Genomic DNA, 22,491 nt, shown 5'->3' with positions numbered 1-22,491 from the left:
AAACTCTACACGAGGGGTGTGAACGGGAAGTTACCAGTAAGCATCCCGCGTACCGGGTCATCAGTTCCCTAGTGCTTTAGAGCAGCCCCACATGCGGGCTGGGGCCCGGCCGCCCCACAGGTTCCGCAGCCGGGATCCTGCTCAGTCAGTTACCCAGCTAAACCCACATTTAACCCGCTAACTCCCTGCCCTACAGCACCACGGCCCGGCCTCCTCTCGCACTCCCTCTGCAGGAGGGGTCTCCCCCGGGCTGCAGGGGATGCTCGATAAGGGCAAGTCGTGTTGGCAGGCAGCCGTAGTGTCCCAAATAGCACGCTCACCTCTGGGCCATGCGACGGCTGAGCTGTCGGGGGGGGGGGGGGGGAAGAGACGACCTGCCATCGCTGCGCCTTCCCATCCTCCTGCTGCTCTAATGGGCTCCGTTCCACACATGCAACTGCCCTTGCGCCGAAGCAGCCCCAGGCTGGCGCCCCCAAGTGCCACCCGGCATGGCCAGCCCCCCGTTTCCAGAGCAGCCCCCAACCGACAGCCACTTGACGAGGACTGGTCACTGAATGCCAAATGTTCATCTGCCTTCTACTGGGCGCCCTTGGCCTCTCCAGCCACAGCGGGGGCCTGCCCGTTCTCATGGCCCTGGCTAGACACAGCTCCTCCATGAACGCCGAGCTCCGGGCCCAGCAGCCTCGCTGTGTGGGGCCGGGTTTGTCAGGCCTGGGACACGCCGTCGTCTGGCTGCCCCTTGCGACTCCAGAACCGCCAGGGGAGGCGCCCCGCCAAAGCAACCTTCCCGCCCAGCCCCCGAGCCGCGGCTCACTTCTCCACTGGCCCTGCAGCAAGGGGTTCCCCGGAGCGCTGATCCCGCCACGCTCCCAGCTGTCCTGACGCCCTCGCAAGCCAGCCTTCCCCGTCGCAGGCCACCAGTGCAGCACTAGGGCCCCGCCTCCCTCAGACAGGCCCCTGCGCCGGCTGTCCCGGGAGGCCCAGGCCCTGAACTCCTGCCCCGGTAAGAACGTGGCTGGGCTCGGTAGCGGTGGCTAGTGAGAGGTGCCTGCGCTCAGCAGCCGGCAGGCAAAGGACCAGCCGGGGGGGGGGGGGGGGGGGGGTTCAGTCAGCGCGGGGAGCCAGCTCACTCCTCTGAGCCCGGGGAATTCGCAGCCCGCCTGCGGCGGGGAGCCGTGTTTCCACAGGCAGCCAGGGCTGGCCACACAGCACAGAGCAAGCTCTTGAGTTCAGAGCTTCCACGGCAGAGACCAGAGCAGAACCCAAACCTCACGGGTGGAGATACCAACCCATTTACCCAGCACTGCTTCAGGGCAGGGGCTGGGTGCAGGGCGGCCCAGGACTCAAGGCAGGGGATGGGGTTGAGAGGTCTGAGGGGGCTCACGGGGCTGCCCCCAGCAGCAACGGCAGCATGGCAGGTGCCTGGCCCCAGCAGCTCCGGGGGGAGGGGGAGGGCAGGGGATGGGGGGGCTGCGCAACCTGGGCCCCGCAGTTCCTCCAGGACTTCGGGGGGGGAAGGGGGGAGCTGTGCCAGGGGGCCCAGCAGCTCCTTGGAGGGGTGGGGGATGGGGCTATGCAGGTTGGACCCAAGGATATGCCTGACAAGGCCACTGGGCAGTGTCCCCCGGCCCTGACCAGTGCTGGGGAACAAGGGTTTGGGGCGGGGGGGCCACTTACCCATCCATGGCCGGTGGCTGGCAACATGGAGCGTTCTGGCCCCAGCTGGCCACTCTCGGCCCGGCACAGCCTCCCCCACCTGGGGTCCCTCTGCCTATCGCCGGCCTGGGGACACTGCTGAGCACAGCTGCCTTGCTCTCAGCCCCGCCCGTTCTGTGTTGCGGGAAGCCACTGGATTTCGGGCACGGCCGCCCCCGGGCCTTGCGTTACGCTGGGAGAAGCAGCAGCTTCCTACCACGCGTGGGGGTCCCAGTGCTCACTGCGGGAGCAGTTCTGGACAGAACGCACTCCCAGCTGGACAGACCGACAGACACAAGCTTTCTAAACTATAGCAATACAATGAAGCGTAATCCCACCATGACTCAGTGGCAGTTCTGGTGCCTAGCGGCCATGTGATAACTTCTGAATCCAGCACAGTTAACTCCCGAATACCAGAAAAACAAACAAGGAATGGTCCTGCACTAACACACATAGATGGTATCATGAGCTTCCACGGGCACAGCCCACTGCTTCCAATGGCTGGAATTTGAGCAGTCCAAGGTCCAATAAATAGCAGAGAAAGACGGGATGGGCAGGGAAAGGAAAAGAGAAAAGACAAAGGGAAAATAGTTGGTTTCTCTGCTACATGGAGCTGATGGAGAGGGCTCTAAGTACCTGGTGTTTGGCCTTTTACATCGTCAGGATGTGGAACGCAGCGGGCAAGCCAGTTAAGGTCTTATTCCCGAATATCAGGGCACGATCTGGAGAGTTTGGTGACGGATTTTCGTAGCAGCATGGGGAGAGAAGAACGCAGCCAGTCACCACCCATTCCCTCCAGTCTGTTTGCACACTTCAGTGCCGTGGGTTGAAATGAGTCAGCCAAGCAGCGCACAGGCCCGGGCTGAGTGGGTGGATGGGAGGGGGCTGAGGACTGGACTAGCAAGGGCTGATTCACATCAGGATCCATGTTGGCTGAGTAGAAGTGAGGCTGGAAATTCGCACGTTGTCTCCTTTCATGCTGTGATTGACAAGCAAGATCATTTGCCTTTGCCCTGGGCTACCATTAACAGGGCTGCACAGGAAGGCGCTAAGAGCCAAGCGCGGCAGAGGGGTCTGACAGCGGTAGGAAGGGGAAGTGCTCACTTGACAACCATTTCCCAAACTCCTCCCGGGCGTGAGCCTGGAGCGACGCCCTCCCGCCAGAGGGGCCCACGCAGGAAGGGAAGCCGCTCGGAAATGCAAAAGCAAATTGGAACGAGCGCGTCAGGAAAGTTTCCAATGAATTTTCTTAAGGCAAGACCTTGGAAGCACAGGAGGTGGGATGTAAACGAGGTTCAGCCCGTGCACCGATCACAGCTTCACAGCAGTCTTCGCTCCACAGCTTTGGTGGGATTTTTCCAGGCCCCTGTGATTTACACGGGGTTTTAAATAGAACAGGGTGCTGTGTTTGCTGCAGCATCTGTTGCTTGGTGCCAATTAACCCTCCCAGCTGCTAATTATACCTTGATTTCTGGTGACACTCTCCAAGTTAACTCGTGCTTAGAAGAGAAGCAGGAAATGGGATACGTCTGCCTGTACAGCCCCATGGAAATTGCATCTTCACAATGTGCCATCAGCAGTCCCCTTCTGCGGGGAAGCGCTGACTCCTGCCACACGGCCGTTCCCCGCTGACGCGTTGGGGCTTGGCAGGCGAGCGATGAATGGGGCATGATTACATCTGTGCGCTGGGGAAGCGGAGCCATCAAGTCTGTTTGTCTACCAGACCATTGGATTTAAATCTCAATTCAACAGTAAGGGCGCCGCTTTCCCCTGCAACTAATCCAACAGCTGTATTCTCTTCCTTCGCTTTAAGCCAGATTTGAACTGCTCTCAGGGGATCGGCACATAACGGGCTGTTAAAACGGTTAACCGATGAAACAAAGGTGCTTAACCGGTTAACCTTTTCACCCCAGGCCTGGCCGCTGACCTCCCCATGGTCATGGGGTCCCACCGCTGGCTAGGGCTGGCTGCTGCCGGAGATAACGGGCAAGGGCCAGGTAACCAGTTACCATGCCTGGTAGTTAAGGGTACACCTCTCAATTTTGCAACTAAACTCCTTTATTTCCCTGACTTATCAAAGCCTCTTCTACCTGGGAGAAACCAGGCCCGGCTGCATGTTTCTGCTGTACAGCGCTAGGTGCTAGCCCCATCCTCGGAGCGCCGCCACACAGACTGCGCTTTAGCCATCAGCACTAAGTCTGGGGAAGCCGGGACTGTGCAGAGCTCACGTTAGCCAGAGGCACCAAACTGAGCCCCTCAGCACATACATCCACTGCCAGAGAGCAGAGCCCTTCTCAGCCATCGTACCACCATGCAGGCCGTTCTAAGGGACAGGCATGGCAGAGGGCAGCGGGGGAGACCTTGTTCCCCTACAGCTGCGTCGCTCCTATTTTAGAAGGCCTAACAATGCGTCAGACTAGCCACGTCAGAGCACCAGCTTCTGTCCTCCGGCCGGTGCTTCCGGCTGACATGAGATTCTCAGGGAGCAACTGTTGAAAAAAATACGTTGATGTCTAGTAGAAAACACACAACCCAACACAGCGACTTGAGCGTGTGCTAGGGCGGGGGGGATACAAGCCGCTGTTCTGTTCAAATGAACTGGAAACACAGGCTCTGACCCGTTTTCACGTCCCTGCCCAAAGCAGGATTTGGAAAGTTTGAGTAAACGTGAACGACGAGAAGTCCTGCGGCACCTCAGAGACTAACAGCATAGCCTTAGAGACTAGATATGGTGCCACAGGACTTCGGCGTTTCGCAGATTCAGTTTAACATGGCTACCCCTCTGATACTGGAGTCAACATGATTTGGCCAGGGTTAAAACATGACTCTGCACACAACCGTTTTGTGCTCTAAGAGCTGCGGAGCAGACACGGCCCAGGGAGTAGGAAAGTGAGAACTGCGGGGAAAGTCCACTGTGACCTGGCTAAGTGAGACACGTGGGGCCTTGTCGCGGCACACGCTAAGTGTGTTCTCGCTCTAGCCCCCACGTACGTAGCTGGGGCTCCACTCGGGATGCCTGGCCAACTTAAGAGCCTATTCAAATGCATCGGCCAAACCTCTCTGGCCCGGCAGCAGGAGTTTCCAGGTGTCCACTTATTGGTGTGACCAAATTTCCTGCTGTCCCGGAAAGTTTGTTGACAGCCAGTAGTCCTGGCTCTCCGTGCTCTGTGCTGTTCTAACAGAGCCCAGCAAGCAGTGGCAGTGGCAGTGTTGGTCAAGCTGCTAGACAATATGGACCTCTCATGGGCCGGCAAATTCTCAGGTTTGGTACCAGTCAGGTCCCCAGGCCGGAGAAGTTCAACCTCCAGTAGCAAGATACACAGTAAGTGAGGCGAAGGGCTTCTCCCTTTCTTCAGTGTGGCTATGCCCCAAATCTCTAGGACTGGCTCCACTGGTTGCATCAGGAGGAAGATACCTGGTTCCCGTAATTGGGATGAGGTAATGAACACACTTCATTTGCATAAGAGGACATCTTAGTAAGTTAGGAAGCTGGCTGAACATTCCCAGACATTTTTAACACTTTGAGGAGCAACTCCGCACGGTTTGCATGTAGATAAAGGGGCATGGCCATTGAATGGCTCTGCACAGAAAGCAGCTGCTCCGTTACTGCTTCACTGAATGTCCGGCTCATTCCCTTTCCCATCCCTTTCTAGGTAAAGAAGAAAATTGCACCACTCCATTATCTCAGACCATGATGCTGTCTATCCAGCCTCCAGTGGCCCACGCTCTCTTCTCTACTACAGGAGTTAATTCGAACTACGTCCTCGTGGGACCAGGAGTAACAGTTAATTCCAACTAAGGACTTAGTTCGAATTAACGTTTTACTGCCGCGTGTAGCCGTGCAGCAGTGGGTTCGGGCTAGTGAAATTTCGAAATGGCGACCCGACGGGAACATGCAAATAAAGCCCGGGATATTTAAATCCCAAGCTTCATTTGCAACTCCGGTCGCCTCATTTGCCTACCTAGCTCAAATTAACGAGCTAGTGTAGACGTACCCGTAGAGCCTCCAAGGCTCCGTTGACATGCTCCAGGACGAGCCTGCCAGACGGGGACTGGCCGGGCTCACACCAGCAGGCTGAGAACGGCTGTAGATGCAGCACTTCCAGGCCGGGGCTGGGCTGCAGCGCGGGCTCTGAAGCCTAGGGAGAAGGCAGCTGCAAAGCCTGTTTAGAGGCTAGCGCGAGCCCTGCCAACGCAGGACGGCTGACAGGCAGGAGCTCGCTGCCCGGGGCCACGTCACTGTCCCACAGCTGAGTGGGATTTCAGCGTGTCGGGTATGAAGGGCTCTGACACCCATTGCACTCGCGTTCTCGCTGGGCAGTCATGCGGGGCGGAGGGCTGAAGCCACCCACCACCCACCAGAAGAGTGGTCAAGCCGTGTACTCACCGCCGTGTACAAATCCATGGAGAGTGCAGTCTGAGGGGCCCACCAGATGGATCAGGCTGGACTGGCTGTAGCCGACAGTGAATGGCTCTATGGAGAGACAAGGGAGAGCTCAGCCCCACTGGCTCAGGGTTCAGACTGTTACAACCACCCACGTCATGAGCCTGGGGCAGACGGGGCTCTGCTCACACGGGGAAAAAGCCTGAACTCTTCACCAACCGGGATGTGCGCCAGTCAGCTAGTCTGCAGGGGCCATGGGACACAAAAGGGCTCCCTGTGCCCCAACCGAACCTCCTGTGCAAGCCACTAAGGGGGCTTCCCTCTACGGGCACAAAAGGAGCAGGCACCTGAAAGTCAGCGCTTTGGAAGGGTCCCAGTTTCAGGTGGCATCTGCATCCTGCACTGAGCCACCGTAACCAAAGCGCCCAAAGAGTCCGTTCCTGCCTGCCGCCTCGCACCACGCGCCTGCTGTTCCACCACGCTGCTTCAGGAAAGGGTTCCAGGCGAACATGCGAAGGCCTGACACGCGGCTTCAGGAGCCAAACCCAGTGTAAAGGGTTCACTCTTTGGTGGGAGAGAGCACGCGCGCGCACGTTTTTCATGTCACAGATCAAAGATTCTAAAAATCACGTGCTGGGAAAACAGTCCCATCAAGGAGCCGGGCTGCACACGTCACACTTTCTATTTTTGTACCCACGTGAAACGGCAGGTGCCACTGGTATCTGATCGGATCACCGGTGCATCCCAGGCCGGTGCATTTAAATCGAAGGCAAAAGATTTGGCCCAGGAACGCAGGCAGAGAGAAAACTGCTTTAAAAGCCCATGCGCAGTGAGCTGCTAGCACAAGCTTTGGCTCACACAGAGTGACTACGGCCGCCAACCTCCCTCAATAACCCCAACCACCAGCATTTAAACATTCCCCGCGCAGGCGGCAATCACAGGGCATGGTGTCAATTACCCGGAAAGGCCTTACCTTTAGTCTGTCTGTCTGAGAGGCAGGGAGAACAGAGAAAAAGGCATGAGCAGCGTTCGTCAGCAAGGCAGTCTCTTAGCAAGCCGGTAACAGACATCAGCTCCCCCACGGATGCTAGCACGGCAGGTCTGCAGCAGCCGTGCACATGCCTTGCGAAGCAGCAGGGCTGACCTCGGGGGCTCTAGCAGCAAGGGAATTCAGTGATGCCAACAGACAGACACTTTACGGGGAGCCCGAAGGAGGACGTCTACCCCCCCGAGCGGTGGCTGTGCAGCAGGCCCACGCGTCTCCAAGCCGGCCCAATGGGGAGGAAGCAGAAGGCCAGTGTTGGGGACCATTTAGTTCTACTCGGGCTGCTGGGATGGGGATGGCTAGCAGAGACAGGCAGGCAAGCCACAGGTAAGGGCTTTCCAGCACTGCCAAGGGGGCCACGTTTGAAGCAGGGGCTGGCAAAGCAAAAGCAAAAGCAAAAGCAAAAAAGCTCCTGATTTCACTGTGACCCCCCCGCCCTACACACCCGGCTCCTGGTGTCCATGGACAGTCTGGAATGGGCATCGAGAGCGGCGGCCGAGCACATTTCCGCCAGAAGCCCACCGCCCACGGCTGCTGCTCGGAACAGGAGCTGCGGAGCTCGGCCGTGCCGGCTCCCGAGCATTCGGCACTCCCACGCAGCGGCCGAGGCCCACAGCCCCGCTCACTTCCTAACAAGTCACCCGTGTCTGATCTCCAGTGCGCGGGAAACGTGTCGCGGCTGTCGGAAGCGACAGGCCGTTTCATCTGCACCTCGGCACGGGCAGTAGCAAGGGCGACGGGGTCTAAAACCCACCAGGCTCCGGAAGGAGACCAAACAACGCACGTGCCCCTTGTGGCTTGTCGCTAGGCAACTACCGGTACAGGCCAAACGCCTGAAACCTCGGACTAGTCTCAAATTTTACAGGTGGTTAAAATTCACAAGCTGTAGAGAAGCTGCAAGGCCTCTTCCCTAACGCCCCCTCAGCCAGGGACTGCCGAGTTTGCTTGGTCACACACGCTAGCAGCGCCTCACAGCATTACTGCCGAGCACACTCGCAGCCAGACACACGAGCAGCCAGAACCGGCTCTTCTCATGCCCAGATGCACACTCTTGGATTGCACATGCAAGGCCACGGGAGGGCTATAAATAGCCAAGCACAGCAGCTCAGCCACGCAGTGCTCCGAACTTCCGGCATCCAGCCTGCCTGCTCCCCGCAGACAAGCCGGGGTGGTCTCTGACTGTGCAAACCTGGAGCCTGAGGCTTCGGAGTAAGTAACCTGGTTAGTCTGCTATTCCCTTTTCCACCTGGAGACTAGCTGCCAGACAGGACCTCGCTGCCCTTGCACAACGTGGGGCAGACACACGCCTGCCCCACGCCATGGAGAGATGTGGATCTCTGATTACAGAAGGCAGGAGCCCAAAGAAAGTTCTCCTGTTGGCAGTAACGGAGGCAAGGAGCCCAGGAGACGAGTAAGCTGTTCAGCTTCCGTAACGTGGGCTATCCCACCAGGGAAGCAGCACGTGGCTGGGGGGAGGACAGGCAGCTCTGAGCAAGCACTCAGTAAGGACACCGCACGGGAGCACTTGGAACGACAGGAGAAGTCACCTGGGCAGCGAGAAGTCAGACATGGAGCCCAACGCCGGCTAGCCTGTCCCTAGCCAAGGAGCAGTTCTAGGCCAGTCTTGTTCAACAGCTTCATTAATGACCTGGATGAGGGGGTGGGTTGCACCCACAGCAAGTTTGCAGATGACACTAAGCTGGGGGAGAGGTAGATACGTTGGAAGGCAGGGCTAGGGTCCAGAGTGACCTGCACAGATTAGAGGATTGGGCCACAAGAAATCTGATGAGGTTCAACAAGGACAAGTGCAGAGTCCTGCACTTGGGACGGAAGACAGGCTGGGGACAGACTGGCTATGTAGCAGTTTGGCAGAAAAAGACCTGGGCATTACAGCAGATGAGAAGCTGGATAGGAGTCAACAGGGCGCCCTTGTAGCCAAGAAGGCTAATGGCATATTAGGGTGCATTAGGAGGAGCATTGCCAGCAGATCCAGAGAAGTGACTATTGCCCTTTATTTGGCTCTGGGGAGGCCACATCTGGAGTTCTGGGCCCCCCACTTCAAAAAGGATGTGGACACATTAGAAAGGGTCCAGCGGAGGGCGACCAAAATGCTGAGGGGGCTGGAGCACGTGGCCTATGAGGGGAGGCTGAGGGAGTTGGGCCTATTTAGTCTGCAGAAGAGAACAGTGAGGGGGGGGATTTGATAGCAGCCTTCAACTCCCTACAGGGGGGTTCCAGAGAGGATGGAGAGAGGCTGTTCCCAGTGGTGACGGATGGCAGAATGGAGCACTGGTCTCCAGTTACAGTGGGGGAAGGTCTAGGTTAGTTTTTTCTAATATCCATTTCCCTAGGCGGGTGGGAAGCGCTGGGCTGGGTTCCCTAGGGGTGTGTGTGTGGAATCTCCATCCCTAGAGGTGTTCAAGTCCCGGCTTGACCAAGCCCTGGCTGGGATGATGGAGTTGGGTTGGTCCTGCCTTGGGCAGGGGGCTGGACTCGCTGCCTCCTGAGGTCTCTGCCCGCCCTGGGGTTCCAGGGTTCTATTCCTAGGCCACAGGGGCTATAACAGGACGTGGGGCAGTGTAACAATGGTGCCCGTGGAATGCCAGAGTGCAGTTTCCCCAGGCAGGAGCCTCCTGCCACGAGCATCTGCTCTCCCAGCTACGCACCGACAGGATCTCCAACACTGTTCGCAGAGTCCAGGAGCGGTCAGCAAGCAGCATAAGGGAGGCTTCGGCAGCAAGTACGCACCGAGGGAAGCCTGACTCTCCAGCAATGGAGGAGTGCGATGTGCAAACGGGGGGGCCATTCCACCATGCTAGCACAACTCAGCATGCACCCCAGATCAGCCCTGCCTGCATGTGCGGCACTAGGCCCGAGGGCCATGGGTCAGCAGGAAGGGGGGGGGTGTCTCAGGGACGTCCTGCTGCTGGGACACTGGTAGAGATGAGGCCAGCCAGCAGGAGACAGAAATGTTGCTATGGAGGGCAAGACCGTAACACGACTGATGTCAGCTGCTCCACCTCGGGGGAAAGAGAGAGAGTTGAGAACAGCCAGAGAGCAGGAGCATTGCTTGACTTCAACCTGAGCTTCGCCCTCGCGTTGGCAGAGCGAGGGGGCACGGGGAAGCCGAGGTGACGTCACACACACTTCTGGGGCTCGGCAGGATTTTGGCAGCCTGAGTCTCCGGAGGCTGGCACTAGCCAAGGAACGATCACAGCCTGGTCTGAGCAGCCTTCCGAGGTGGGGCGCTGCTCAGAGATGTGCAGGGAGCACCCCTCAAGGGTGGGGGTGCCAGGCCTACAGCCCGCTAGCTGGAGGGCAAGGTTCTGAGAATGGGGGCTGGGTGGCAACGGCCGGTCTGCCAGACCCCACCGAGTGACAGGGCAGCCATTCGGTGGGCGCTGCACCCACGTCGGGCGGGCCAGCGGGAGAGCCTGGGCCTGCCTTGCGGACACAGGAAGAGGAATCGCCGGCTGCTCCTCCTGTAGCCCACATCAGGAGGGTGCCTGCTGGCAGGCATCCCTAGCCCACACCCTGCGGGGGACCACGGAGAAGGGGCAAGAACGGACCAGCGGTAGGCCGGGGAAGTGGTGCACAGCTTACGGACTGGCAAGCCAGGGCCACCTGCCACTTGAGCAGGACCATGCAGGGGAAAGAGACTCTATGAAGAATCAACATGCCAACATTAACCCTACCAGCCATTTCCCCTACCAGTGCTTCTCCCGGGCCTTTCTACCGGGGTGGCAGGAGGAGGAGCAGGAAATAGAAAGGTGGGTTGAGACACTGGTGTATGAAGAGGTCCCCAGTCAGCCTCACACTTAGTTCCACACCCTCAGGGCTGGATGCCTCACAATCGGAAGAAGGCAGATAGTGTTGCCTAGTGGATAGAGCACAGTTTTGCCTCTAAGGTCAGCGTTCTACCCTGGCTCTGTCACTGGCCAGCCAGATGATCTTGGGCAAGTCATTTTAATCTGTGCCTCAGTTTCTCCATCTGTAAGATAGCAGCTACAATCCTTACCTCCTTTGTCAAGGACGGAGATTAATGGATGAAAAGCACGGTATAAAGAATTAGGTACTGGTAACAGCCCCAGACACTGTTATACGGGTTCTAAGCACTAGGAGGGTAATAAAACAGGGCTGAAAATTGAGATGAAACATGGGTCGCTGTCAGCACTGGACTGCCCCCCCCCCCAGCCCAAAGTCAGCATGTTATGAGAATATAGTTTTTCCCCCCAGAGTCCTAAGTTAATAGCCCCACAGAGATGGATGCCCCAGTCCGACACTCGGGCTCTCCGTGTGATGCTGCACACAAATTTTGAGGGTTCCAGCCACCTTCTCTTTCAGGCAAACGGGAGTGGGGCCCCGAGTCTCTGGGCACCAACGTGGAGCTGGGGACGGACAAGGTGGAGAACTCTTGTTTTCATAGACTCAGAAACCTGAGAGGGCCTCAGGGCCAGCCCCCTGCCCTCCCTCGCGGTGCAGGGAAGCCCCGGCTTACCCTACTACGGTGGGAGCCTGGGGTGCGGAGAGAACTCTGCAAGCTAAGCGGGATCGCCGAAGGAATCCCCGCGGGCAGGATTACCTGCGTTGATCACAGGAAAGATGACGTCCCCGTTTCGCTGTTTAGTTGTCAGTCGGTCCAGTTTCTGCTCTTCGTAGCGTTTTTTCCCTTCCTCCTCCAGCTCCTCCCCAGCGTACTGAAGGGAAAGAACAGGCACAGGTCACACTGGGCACTGCTTGGCTAAAGGACAAGTCACGCGCCACAGGAAAGGCCAGGACGGGTGACCAGGGAGCCCCAGCTGCACAAGTCCTGCCCCCTAATATGTCACCCGATGCTGAGACCCCCTGGCTGCCCCAGCATCACGATCAAACCAAAGTCTGCCCAGTGGCAACTAGTGCAGGGCTGAAAGCGTGCGTGTGGGGAACGGGGGCTATGCACCGCCAGTCACTCCCGCTGCTACGCGGAACCTCCTGTTCGCCAGCCACGTCCTTGCTGCCTCCGAGCGCTAACAGGGGAACGTGTCAGAGGCCTTCAAGGCAGCAGCCACTTCAGTCCGCAGTAGGGATGCTAATTGCGAGTAACTGACTAACTGAACAGTCAATGTATTTTGCATCGACTATTCGATTAGGGCGCCTCCGCCTCCGCAGCGCAGCAGCAGTCCTAGGGCTGTTTCGATTCCTCAAAGGCAAAAGCACCTTGTGGAGCTCGGGATCAGCTGGGGACTCGCCCTCCGACCCCGGGCTTTGTGTGGCGCTGCCGCTTTAAAACGCCGTGGGGAGCCCAGCGTCCAGCTCCATGCAGAGTTTCAAAGCAGCAGCGCCGCATGGAGCCCAGAGTCAGCGGGGGAGTCCCCAGCTGATCCTGGGCTCCATGCAGCACTGCCACTTTGAAACACCGCGAGGAGCCTGGGGACACCCAGCTGGCCCTGGGCAGTGCTACCACTTTGAAGCGTTCCCTCTTTCTCCCTCCCCACCCAGCTGCCTCTGATAGAGGCAGCAAGAGGGGAGCAACTAGTCAGTCGACTAGTCCTTCGCATCCCTAGTCCTCAGCCCGAGGCACATTTTGTTCACCCAACCCAGTCCCCCACTAGTGCACAGACACCTCGCTGGGCCCTAGCTTGCTGGACCCCCTGGTCTCACTTGGGGACATGCCACTTTGCTCCTTTTTCCACAGAGGAAAAGGAAGCCCCGGCTGGTGGACCTGTAGCCAGACCACAAATTCATTTCTGTAGGTGATGTTATCTTGTCGACAGAGCAATGCAGTTCTCACTAGTGTAACACACCGACTTTGGCCAAATCCCTGCTCTCTGCATAGCACTGGCATTAGGGAGGAGAAAGTTTAACTGGTTAATCAGTATGCAGCACCTTTCACGGCTGAGGCTTACCAGTTCCGGTTAAACTGGTGCGGGCACACTGCACGCAGGGGGCTGCTCCAGCCCCAAGGAGCCCTCCCTGGGGGGGGGGCCTCCATCCTGGTTGCAGCAGCTCCTGTCCACGACAAGCTAGAGGACCCCCCACCCCCCCCCCCCGAAATCATCTCATTTAATCTGTTTACTGATTAAACATTCGGCTTAACCAGCTAAGCAATTAAACGGGATTTCACATCCCTAACGGCATAACTACAGCAGATCTCACCTACGGCTCTACACCTTGTATACATTCGAACCAATTTTGTTCAACCTCTCTTAGCAGCATCTAGCTGCACACAGCGAGACAAGGGTCCGTCGGGAACCATTCACTGTTACATGATGAAATTCTCAAGTCTTTTGCGGCTGACATTTCATTCCAAACTTGAAAGAATAAATCTTAACTAGAGACCTGTCCAGCACAGCTGCTTCCAACTCTTCCCAAATCCCTCGAGCTACATTCAAGCGTTTTCCTCACGGCATTTTTTTCAGAACTGGAACTTGAAAATCTGCTTCAGACTGGGCAGACGGAGCAGCACTTTCCAAAGGCATTATGTGGGGGAGGCGTCAGCACACAAGCCCTGTTTGAAATTTGTGTTGTGAGAGAGGCACAATGTGCGGATAAAGGGCTCAGACCTGTACAAGATTAAATTAAACAGCCCTTGAAGAGCTTACAGTTTACAGACAGGCTCACAGCATCCAGCACACTGGCTGGGGGTAGAAAGAGAAGACAAATATCCACAATTTCCATTACAACTAATCCCTATTGCAACAAGAAGCCACCCACCTTGTTCTGCAGGCTTTTCCCAACATGCATGGGAAAGGCAGAACGGTCTGCAATGAACACTACAGGCTGAACCACTATAGTCCAGCTCTGAGCCAGCAACATCCATGGTCTGGCATGATGTTAGTTAGCCAGGCGCCCATTTATCATTGGGTGTGGCCAAGTTTCCCGTGGTCCCACAAAGTTTATTACAGTCACCAGTCCTGGCTCTGTGTTCTGGCAGTTTGAAAAGTGTGAATTGGGAGTTCTGTGTTCCAGGTGGTCTTTCAGTGGCTGACTGGATTGGAGGCAAGGCTTTGAGATGGGCCTAGCCTCAGCCTTAGAAAAAGGCAGCCAGAGGGAACGCAGTGAGCAGCCAACAGGGGAGTTTGCCTGGGAGTGCGCCCTGGGCAGAGCCCCATAATGTTTGGTGTTTTTTCCTTGAATTTTGTTTCTCTCCTGTCCTTCAGGGGGGCAATAAAAACATCTGAGGAATCTCTCCGAAAGAAGGCAGGTATGGATAGTGATAGGTCTGCTGTTGTTGTTTGTCTTCCTCCCGGAAGATAGAAGGGATTTCATCTGTACTAAGTGCAAGCTGGTCGCCATTTTGGAAGAAAAAATTAGAGGACTTGAGGCCCAAGTGTCAACCCTATGTTGCATCAGAGAAGATGAAGACTTCCTCGACAGAAGGCAGCATTTAATCCTGCAGGCACAAGAGTCGGTGAGGGCAGTACAGAACAAGGAAGAAAACTGACAGCATGTAATCACCAGGAGAAGGAAGCCAACTCAGGCATCCCCCGTTCCTGTAGAAGTAACCAACCACTTTCAGGGTCTCTGCACAGGCACTGCGATAGAGAATGCTTTGGCAGGGATCTCTCAGGAAAGAAATCAGAAGGAGACACCATCTACTGGAAGACATGGGATGCGTAGTCCTAAGGATGGGTGTTCCACGACCGCCACCCCCAAGAGAAGACAACAGGTGGTGGTGGTCGGGGACTCCCTCCTAGGAAGGATAGAGTCATCCATCTGCCGACCAGACCTGGAATCTCGAGAAGTGTGCTGCTTACCAGGAGCTAGCATTCAGGAAGTGACCGAGAGTCTTCCAAAATGGATCAAACCTTATTTGAGGGTGCCGGAGTAGAGAGGTTCCACCTGTAGCTCAAGAGGAAGTGGGATGCGCTGGTGGAGTTTTGACTGACAGTACCTGCAGGGAAGGACACAGCTATCAACCAGAACCTCAGGGGTGGCTTTCCACTAATGACAATAATGCAAAACACCTTCTCTTTGCTGCAGCCAGGCAGCGGCAGCCTGCTAAGCTTTCCTTCCTTTTGAGCATTTAACTGTCAACTCTAAACCCTGAAGTACAATTTCTCGGGCTCTCGTTTGATAGACTCCCAGCTGCTCTTTGCACCAGGCCCTGGTGGGCGTCTGAAATCGATATTCCATGGGACAGCAGCCTGGAGATGGGCTTAAACTGACTAGTTCCTGGTACAGTGGCTGCACTGCTGATAAACACAAGAGCGATCCTTTCTGGGTGGAGCAAGGCTGCCTGGTCAGTTTGCTAAAGCCCCATTCCCCGGTGGGGGACACAATACGTCAGATCGCAAGAGATCACTGCTGCAAGCTGACTGCACATTGCTTTTCCGCACTGGAATGGGCGCAGGAACGCGGCCTCTTTCCGGTGGGCTCCTCTGCTTGGCATCTTGGGCGCCAGGAGGCAAAGCTGGAGCCACACAACGTATCCTTCAGTAGCTCCTGACACCAAGGAAAGAGACAGGCCAACTGTTTTAGTGCAAGGGCGCCAGGTGGGTTACTCCTCTCCCAGAGCAGAGCCAGCACTGCCACGGGGCCTCACTCACACTGCTGGCTACTCCTTCCACATCCACTCCCCCTGCCGCCTCCGAGGACGCGGCGACCGACACAAAGTTGTTTCCATCCCGACTCACTCCGGTTCTGCCTGCTCTCCACTGTCCCCAGGCAGCACAGCTCCAGAGCTGTGCCAACCACTGAGCCTGGCCGAGGGCAGGTGAGCCCGACGATGCGGCTCTACCCCGTCTGAAGACATCTCTGCCTTCTGCAACAGCCCAGTGCTCCAGGCTGGCTCAGCATTCGAAAGGGAGGGAACGCAGGGCTGGGCTGCACCCGCCGGGACGTAGGGCAACGCCACGGGCATTCGAGATTGGAGGTACAGCACCGCACGGAATTTGGCCTGGAATTATCTAGAGAAAAAGCCTCCGGGGAAGCCCCTCTCTGATCTCAGTCATCCCTCGCAGTTCCTGCTGGCACAGAGCTGCTCCTCGGCATCCCCTGCCCCCGCCCGTCTGCACAAGCAGAACCTCGCGCAAACACAGCCACTGGGGACTGACTGTTTTGAACCTGCCGACAGGAGAGGGGAGGGGAGGGGCAAAAGGAGCAACTGCCCCATGGCCCAGCTCCTGCTCCAGGCCCTTTAAGTCACTGCCAGAGCCTGCACAGCATACTCCAGGCAGCACGCTGAGGGCTGGGGCGGGAGGATGCATGCCACAGCCCTGGCCCCGCCCCCTCCAGGAGCGCAGAGCCGCCTCCCCCCACCCTGCCCAGGTGCCCGGCGCAGCTGGGAACTCCCCTATTCTGCACACGCGGTATCCGGTGCGTAAGGTAAAGAATGGTCCGGCCCTGGCCTGGGAGTGTCAGCTGTTTACGCTGGACTATTTAATATTCTTCAGCCAAGACGTGGGTGCTTCCGGGTTTAAAAGCCGGACGGAGTTTTGCAAGGGAGTTCTATGCCTTTATCAGAAGAGGCAAGAGCACTTCCACTTCCTCCGACGAAGAGCCGGGATAGCTGGTAATACTAGCCCCAAACACAGTTTCTAATTCCCTGGAAAGCCTGCAGGATGCTAAGCAGCGACATCCATTAGCTACGCAGCCCTGGCACCGGAGCGATGGCTGAGTGACTAGAGACAGCATCCTGGGATGACTGACGCCCTCCGCACTGGGGCTTGCCGACCCTGACCCCGTTTGCCTGGCAGACTAGTCAAACCTTCTGTGGGATGAGGGTCAGCAGCTGGCGCTCGCAGGCTGCAGCCACCTCGAAGCGCCTGCCCCAGCGCTCCACAGGGGCAAAGTCCTATTAATCTAAAACCTGTTCCTTTCCCAGCCAGCCACACAAGGGGCAAGAGCGGCCCTGCTTTCGTGTGTGCCAGTGCCAGGCGTGGGGTGCACCGCGCACAGGGGGAGGGCTCCTCAGCGCACCGAGCAGAGCAACCGGATTTCTCCTCAGCGCACTGGGAGCAGAAAAGTCTCCACATCACGCGCCTTGGCCTGCTGGCACTTACCGGAAGCCATACGAGTCTGACCACGCCCACGGTTAACCGCTAGCTCCCTCACAGCTCCAGCAACTGGGGCTCTGTTCTGGCAGCATTGCTGCTAACTCGGTCACTAAGACCGGGCCCCTGGAAGGAGGGCGCGTTTGTAAAAAACAATCCTCTCTCTGCGTATTACTCTGCCCATCAGTGCAGAAGTCTGTTACATCTCAAGTGCTGGTTATCACCCCCCAGAAAAACAGATCAGTCCAGGGAGAAGCTCTCTGCCCCTTCCCCGTAGACAGCTAGTACAGTAACAACCTCGCCAACGGCGCTGTAATTAGCTCCAGTGCAATCTCTCCTGGGTGAGAGCCAGGTTCGGGTTCCAAGCTAACCCCTGCTAAAAGGCCGAGTTGGCTTTCCCTTCACCGTTGTGATAAGCAGCTGCTTAGGAGTTATGGAACTCTCCCCGGGAAAAGCTGAATGAGGCTTTGAAAAGCTAGGCAGGCAGAACCATTTCCCTGAGGATGGGGGGAGGGGGAAGATTATAGGATACACAGGACTCTACTCGGGCTGCTGTCCTAGTGTCTCGTTTTCTTCAAGGTTCTGAGTGCAGCACAAAGCCACGTTTAATCGGCGTGCGACCTTCCTTTCAGCTAAGTCCCAGCACCTCCTGGCAGCGCTCTAGCGGAGAAAGCACGTGCCGGCCTGCAGCGGGTAGCAGGTCAGTCTGGGTAGGCACTCTCGGTGCGGGAGTGCTGGAGACCTGGGGAGGATGCCAGAGAGCGGGAACCATCGAGCAGCGTCCTCACCGAGCCGCTCGGCCAACGTCGCACGCTGGGTCTCTCTCCGCTCCCTCAGGCGGCTGCCATCCGGCAGAGCAGAGCCGTTGGCCATTCCCAGGACGGAAGGAAGCCCCTGCAAGTCTGTTATGACAGCTCAATGGGGACTTAACAGGGAGAAGTGCTCACCACGTAAACAGCGCTCAGACAGGGAAGGGCTTGCCACTGCCAAGCCAGCAGACCAACAGTGCCTATCCTGAGCCATCGCCTCCAACGCCGCCAGGATCAGGGCCAGACTCGGCATCGCAGGCAAGCGTGGGACAGGGACCCGTCGCGGTGGGGGGAGCTAGAGAATCACAAGACGAGACGCTTTGCTAATGGACGATCCCATGGCAACTCAATGGGTTTGGCATGCTGGTGGCCACTGCGCTCGCGGCCGGTGCGGTACCAGCACTCGGCTCAGGAGCCTTAACAGTTGCGCAGCGCTGTGGAATTCCTCCGGCAGCTACGGGTCCTATTATGCAGACCACCCTGGCGCCACGGCGAAAACGCTTCAGAGGGGCAGCCGAGTTAGCCTGCAATCGGAAAAACTTAAACAACCAATAGTCCTGGAGCTCCGGTTAGGTTTCCTGCACCTTAGAGCCTCTTGGTGGTGGTTGAAGTTTTGCCACAGTTGAAATGCGGGCAGCTGGACCTGCCCAATGCGAGTACATCGCGGGCAGTTTTCTGGTTCCCACCAAGCTGTCTGCGTGATCTTCATTGGGGGAAATTCTGGATGCCCTTGACAAAGGAATCCCTGCACTGGCTAGGTCACCTGCAACAGCGGCTCCCAACCTCCGGGCCACACACAGCTGGGGGGGGGGGGGCGCAGCTCTGGGACTGGGGGGGGGGGAATACACCACCCAGCGCCTTCCCTCCTGCTGGGGCTGTTGGGAGAGGCGTGTCTTGCCCCACCTCTTGGCTAGCGCCGGGCAGGGGCGGGATCCCCTACCGGACACGGAAGAGCGCTTCGCTGCACGGCGGGAGGGCTGTGCAGAGCCCAACATAGCCGGCTTAGAGCTGCCATGACCCGGGCAGCAGTGCTCAAGCTGGTGGCTGGGAGGCGGCAGCGCAGGGCTAGGTAAGGGGGACAGGGCAGGCACTGGGGGGGCTAGTGCTGGGGATCTGAGGGTGAGGGGCTCCAAGAGGCAGGAAGCTGATACTGCGGGGCCCAGGGGGCAAGGCTGGTACTGCAGACAGGGCTAATATTGGGGGTTGGGGCTGGCACTGGGGCTCTGGAAACAGGAGGCTGCCACTAGAGGACTCAGAGTGGGAGGCTGGCACGTGGGGGGGGTAGGGTGCAGGGGACTATGGGGTCAGTGGCTGGTGCTGGGGGGCTCTAGGGGTTAGGACTGGCACTGGCGGGCTCTGGGGGCCGAGGCTTTTTATACCACGGACCAGCAAACACATTTGCAAACTTTCTGTGGACTGGTAACGTTTTATTTGCATAATGAATATACAAATAAAAGGTTAGCGTCTACCAAAAGTTTGAGAAATGGACTGGCAAACCCAGGTATAAGAAAAGTTTGTGAACCACTGAGCTACACGTAAGATCAGCTTTTATCTCCATCCTTCCCAGCAAACAGCTCTACAGGTGCCAGGCTAGGGCCCCAGAGAAGCGAGCGGTCAAATCTTCTGTCCGCAGAGGACCACCTCCACCTCTCCCCAGTGGAACGTTTGCTGCCCACTGCCCTCGTATGCAAGACAGCACAGAAGGGCCTGTTAGCTCGTACTCGGTTCAGTGTTCCAACGAGGGGTGTTAAATATCGGCACATTGAATAGGCAATTAACCTTGTAAATTCTTACCAGTTCCTGGGGGTGCCCAGCCAGTGCGCTCTGGCCCCACTCAAGGAGCCCCCTGCCACGCCACACTCTGCTTCTGTATCAGAGGCAGCAGCGTGGGGAGACTGGCTGCCTGTTGCCCTGTGCTGCTGCCTCCGATACAGCTGACCCGGGGCCCCCAAGCTGCCCCTTTGAATCGCGTGGATGCGTGGTTCAAAGGGACCGCCGCCGAACAGCTGATCCAGCTAAATGAAGCATTAGCCTCTTGTTTAACATTGGTTTCCAATTGTTATTTGGGCTCCGACCATTCTTCTACTCAGACGTTTCTTGGCCCAGTTTAAGATTCCAGACCGAGTGGACTCGCTCCACGATTTCCTTTGTACACTTAAGCTTCTGCAAGAGCATATGCACATGGAGGGGTGTGTGGATGGGGTGAAAAGCTCATTCTAACTTGACAAGTAAAGATTAGTCATTTTAGAGGGTTTCAAAACCCAAGACTGAGCTGGACTAATTGCATACAAGATCATAGGAGGGTGGGGTGGCAAAGTCCTTTCTGACACGGGAAGAGGAGAAGATGTTTGGGAAATTAGAATCCTTAGAAGGCTGGAAGTAAAACACCAGATACATGAACTTATTCTGATTTGTAGGCAGAAAGGAAGAGATTGATTAGGTGTGTGAGAGAGAGAGAGAGAGAGCGCGCTTGATGAGAGAAATGCTGGGATCACAGCTCTGTGCTCAACAAATCTTTTCCTGTTAGAAGAAAATGAATCTTCTTTCCTGCCAGATGAAATAATTTTCCACCCGTGTATTGGCAGGGGAATTCTCAAGGACTCGAGTTCCTGGAAGGAGACATCCGAGTAAAGGGAGAGAATACGCTGCCCCAAGTCTGATGCAAACAATTGCTGAATAAAGGACAAAGATATCCTGCTTTGACTCAATTCACTGCGCCACCAGACTCTTCCTCTAGCCCATCCGGAGACAAACCTTGGAGATGCAGCTTTGCACCTCTCTTGGCAATGCAAATCCTCCGCACTCAGCCGTGGAGCCGCACCACTGACTATCCCGGCAGGGCTAATGCAGGAGCGTGCGGGTGTTTAGAGTCCCCTGCGAGCCTGTTCAAGGGCTTGATGTCAAGGCACCTGGCCCTGCCAACACACGGAAGACCATTTGAAAGTAAAGTTACGCACCCAGGTGTCAGTGACTCCCCTCAGGTGTGCATGCTCCTTGAGGGACTGGACGGAGGAAGGTCTCGCGCTACCAGAGCGCCAAGTGTCAGACCACCCCACAATGGGAGTTCACTGCACATGCAAACACAAGTGGTTTACTGCAGGATGTATTCAAAGATTCCTCCCTGTATTGGCCCACAGATCTCACCGTTGAGGTACTCTGCAATGCACTAGATGGCTACACTTGGTTCCCAGCTTTTCCTTGGTCTCCCCTACCAATTTTCTTCTTACTATTCTTAACCTCCAAGAACCCACCTCAATTCCTTCCCAAGAGTCTCAGCCATCTCCCACTGGCCCAGGCAGAGACTGGCTCCAGCCCCAGGTCACAATACTGAGCAAACCTGGTCAGCGCTTTGGCACAGAAGAGCTGGGAAGCCTCCAGACAACCTGCAGCCCTAGAGAACCCAGGTATTTCAAACCGGATGCTTTGGCCACTCGGTCATCTCTGCATGCGGGATCTTTATAAAATCATGAGTGGTGTGGAGGGGGCAGATTAATAAATAACTTTTCTTTGCTCCCATAATAGAAGAACTAGAGGACACCAAACGAAATTAATGGGGAGCAGGTTTAAAACTAATAAAAGAAAGTTCTTCACACAGCGTGTAGTCAACCTGTGGAACTCCTTGCCAGAGGAGGCTGTGAAGGCTAGGACTATAATAGAGTTTAAAGAGAAGCTAGATAATTTCATGGAGGTTAGGTCCATAAAAGGCTATTAGCCAGGGGATAAAATGGTGTCCCTGGCCTCTGTTTGTCAGAGGCTGGAGAAGGATGGCAGGAGACAAATCGCTTGATCATTGTCTTCGGTCCACCCTCTCTGGGGCACCTGGTGCTGGCCACTGTGGGCAGACAGGATACTGGGCTAGATGGACCTTTGGTCTGACCCAGTACGGATGTTCTTGCTGACACTACAAGGGGCCAACCACGAGACACAGAGGACTGCATACATGCTGGAACTTGGCTTGTAGGAGAAAGAATTACAGGACACGTGGACGCGCGGCTGGGGGGGTGAAAAGCTAATTCTAACTTGACTCTTATCAGCCACTGATTAGTCGTAACCAGGTAGAGAGAGTTACTGGGATGCATGTGGTTGTACAACACATTGCCCTGAACATACATTAATTTAGAAAAAGAGAGTTTATGGTGAGTCTCAGCCTTTATTTTTACATCATTATCCCTAAGGACGTGTCACTAGCCCCCCCTTTCAGCCCTGCGCTTGAATCTCTCGAGGTCAGACACTTCTCCCATTGTCATGGTGTTGCTCTTCAAAGTACAGCTGTTTTAGCCAGTAAGTTTAGTACCGGTTTTATGGGGTGCACACAGGTCCCAAGCCAGTTCCACGGCTACGTGTTTGGGGCCCTGCACCTCAGGAAATGGAGCTTTGCTTGTGGCCTCTAAGCAGCAACAAACCCTTCTGGACACAGCCAGAGAGAAAGCTGAGTCCTGAGCAGTGGCTTCCTCTCCTTCCAGCCACACCTGGCAGCCCTCCCAGGTAAAGGGGCAGGAAGAGACTTCACTGGCTTAATGTATGCCCGGCTCTCTTGCATTAGCTGGTTAAATCCCAGGCCCACATGGCAATGGAGCTAAGAGT

General features: G+C 56.5%; 1 protein-coding gene across 3 annotated transcripts in view; it reads right to left on the bottom strand.

Moving 5' to 3' along the window:
* ACOT7 (acyl-CoA thioesterase 7) overlaps positions 1-22,491 on the bottom strand; it is a 140,086-nt gene that overhangs the window by 64,972 nt on the left and 52,623 nt on the right. For 2 of the 3 annotated variants that reach the window (XM_075906808.2, XM_075906806.2), the window contains exons 5-7: positions 11,707-11,821; positions 7,053-7,067; positions 6,083-6,169 (exon numbers count right to left, since the gene is read on the bottom strand). In XM_075906808.2, coding sequence (XP_075762923.2) covers positions 6,083-6,169; positions 7,053-7,067; positions 11,707-11,821 — 217 coding nt within the window. The remainder of the gene's footprint in view (positions 1-6,082; positions 6,170-7,052; positions 7,068-11,706; positions 11,822-22,491) is intronic. The other variant, XM_075906807.2, reaches the window with a different exon arrangement.

Source organism: Pelodiscus sinensis, chromosome 24 (genome assembly GCF_052426305.1).
Source record: "Pelodiscus sinensis isolate ZL-2025 chromosome 24, ASM5242630v1, whole genome shotgun sequence".
Lineage (NCBI taxonomy): Eukaryota > Metazoa > Chordata > Testudines > Trionychidae > Pelodiscus > Pelodiscus sinensis.
Note: the sequence above shows the minus strand (reverse complement) of the source record. Positions and strands in the feature narration are given on the sequence as shown.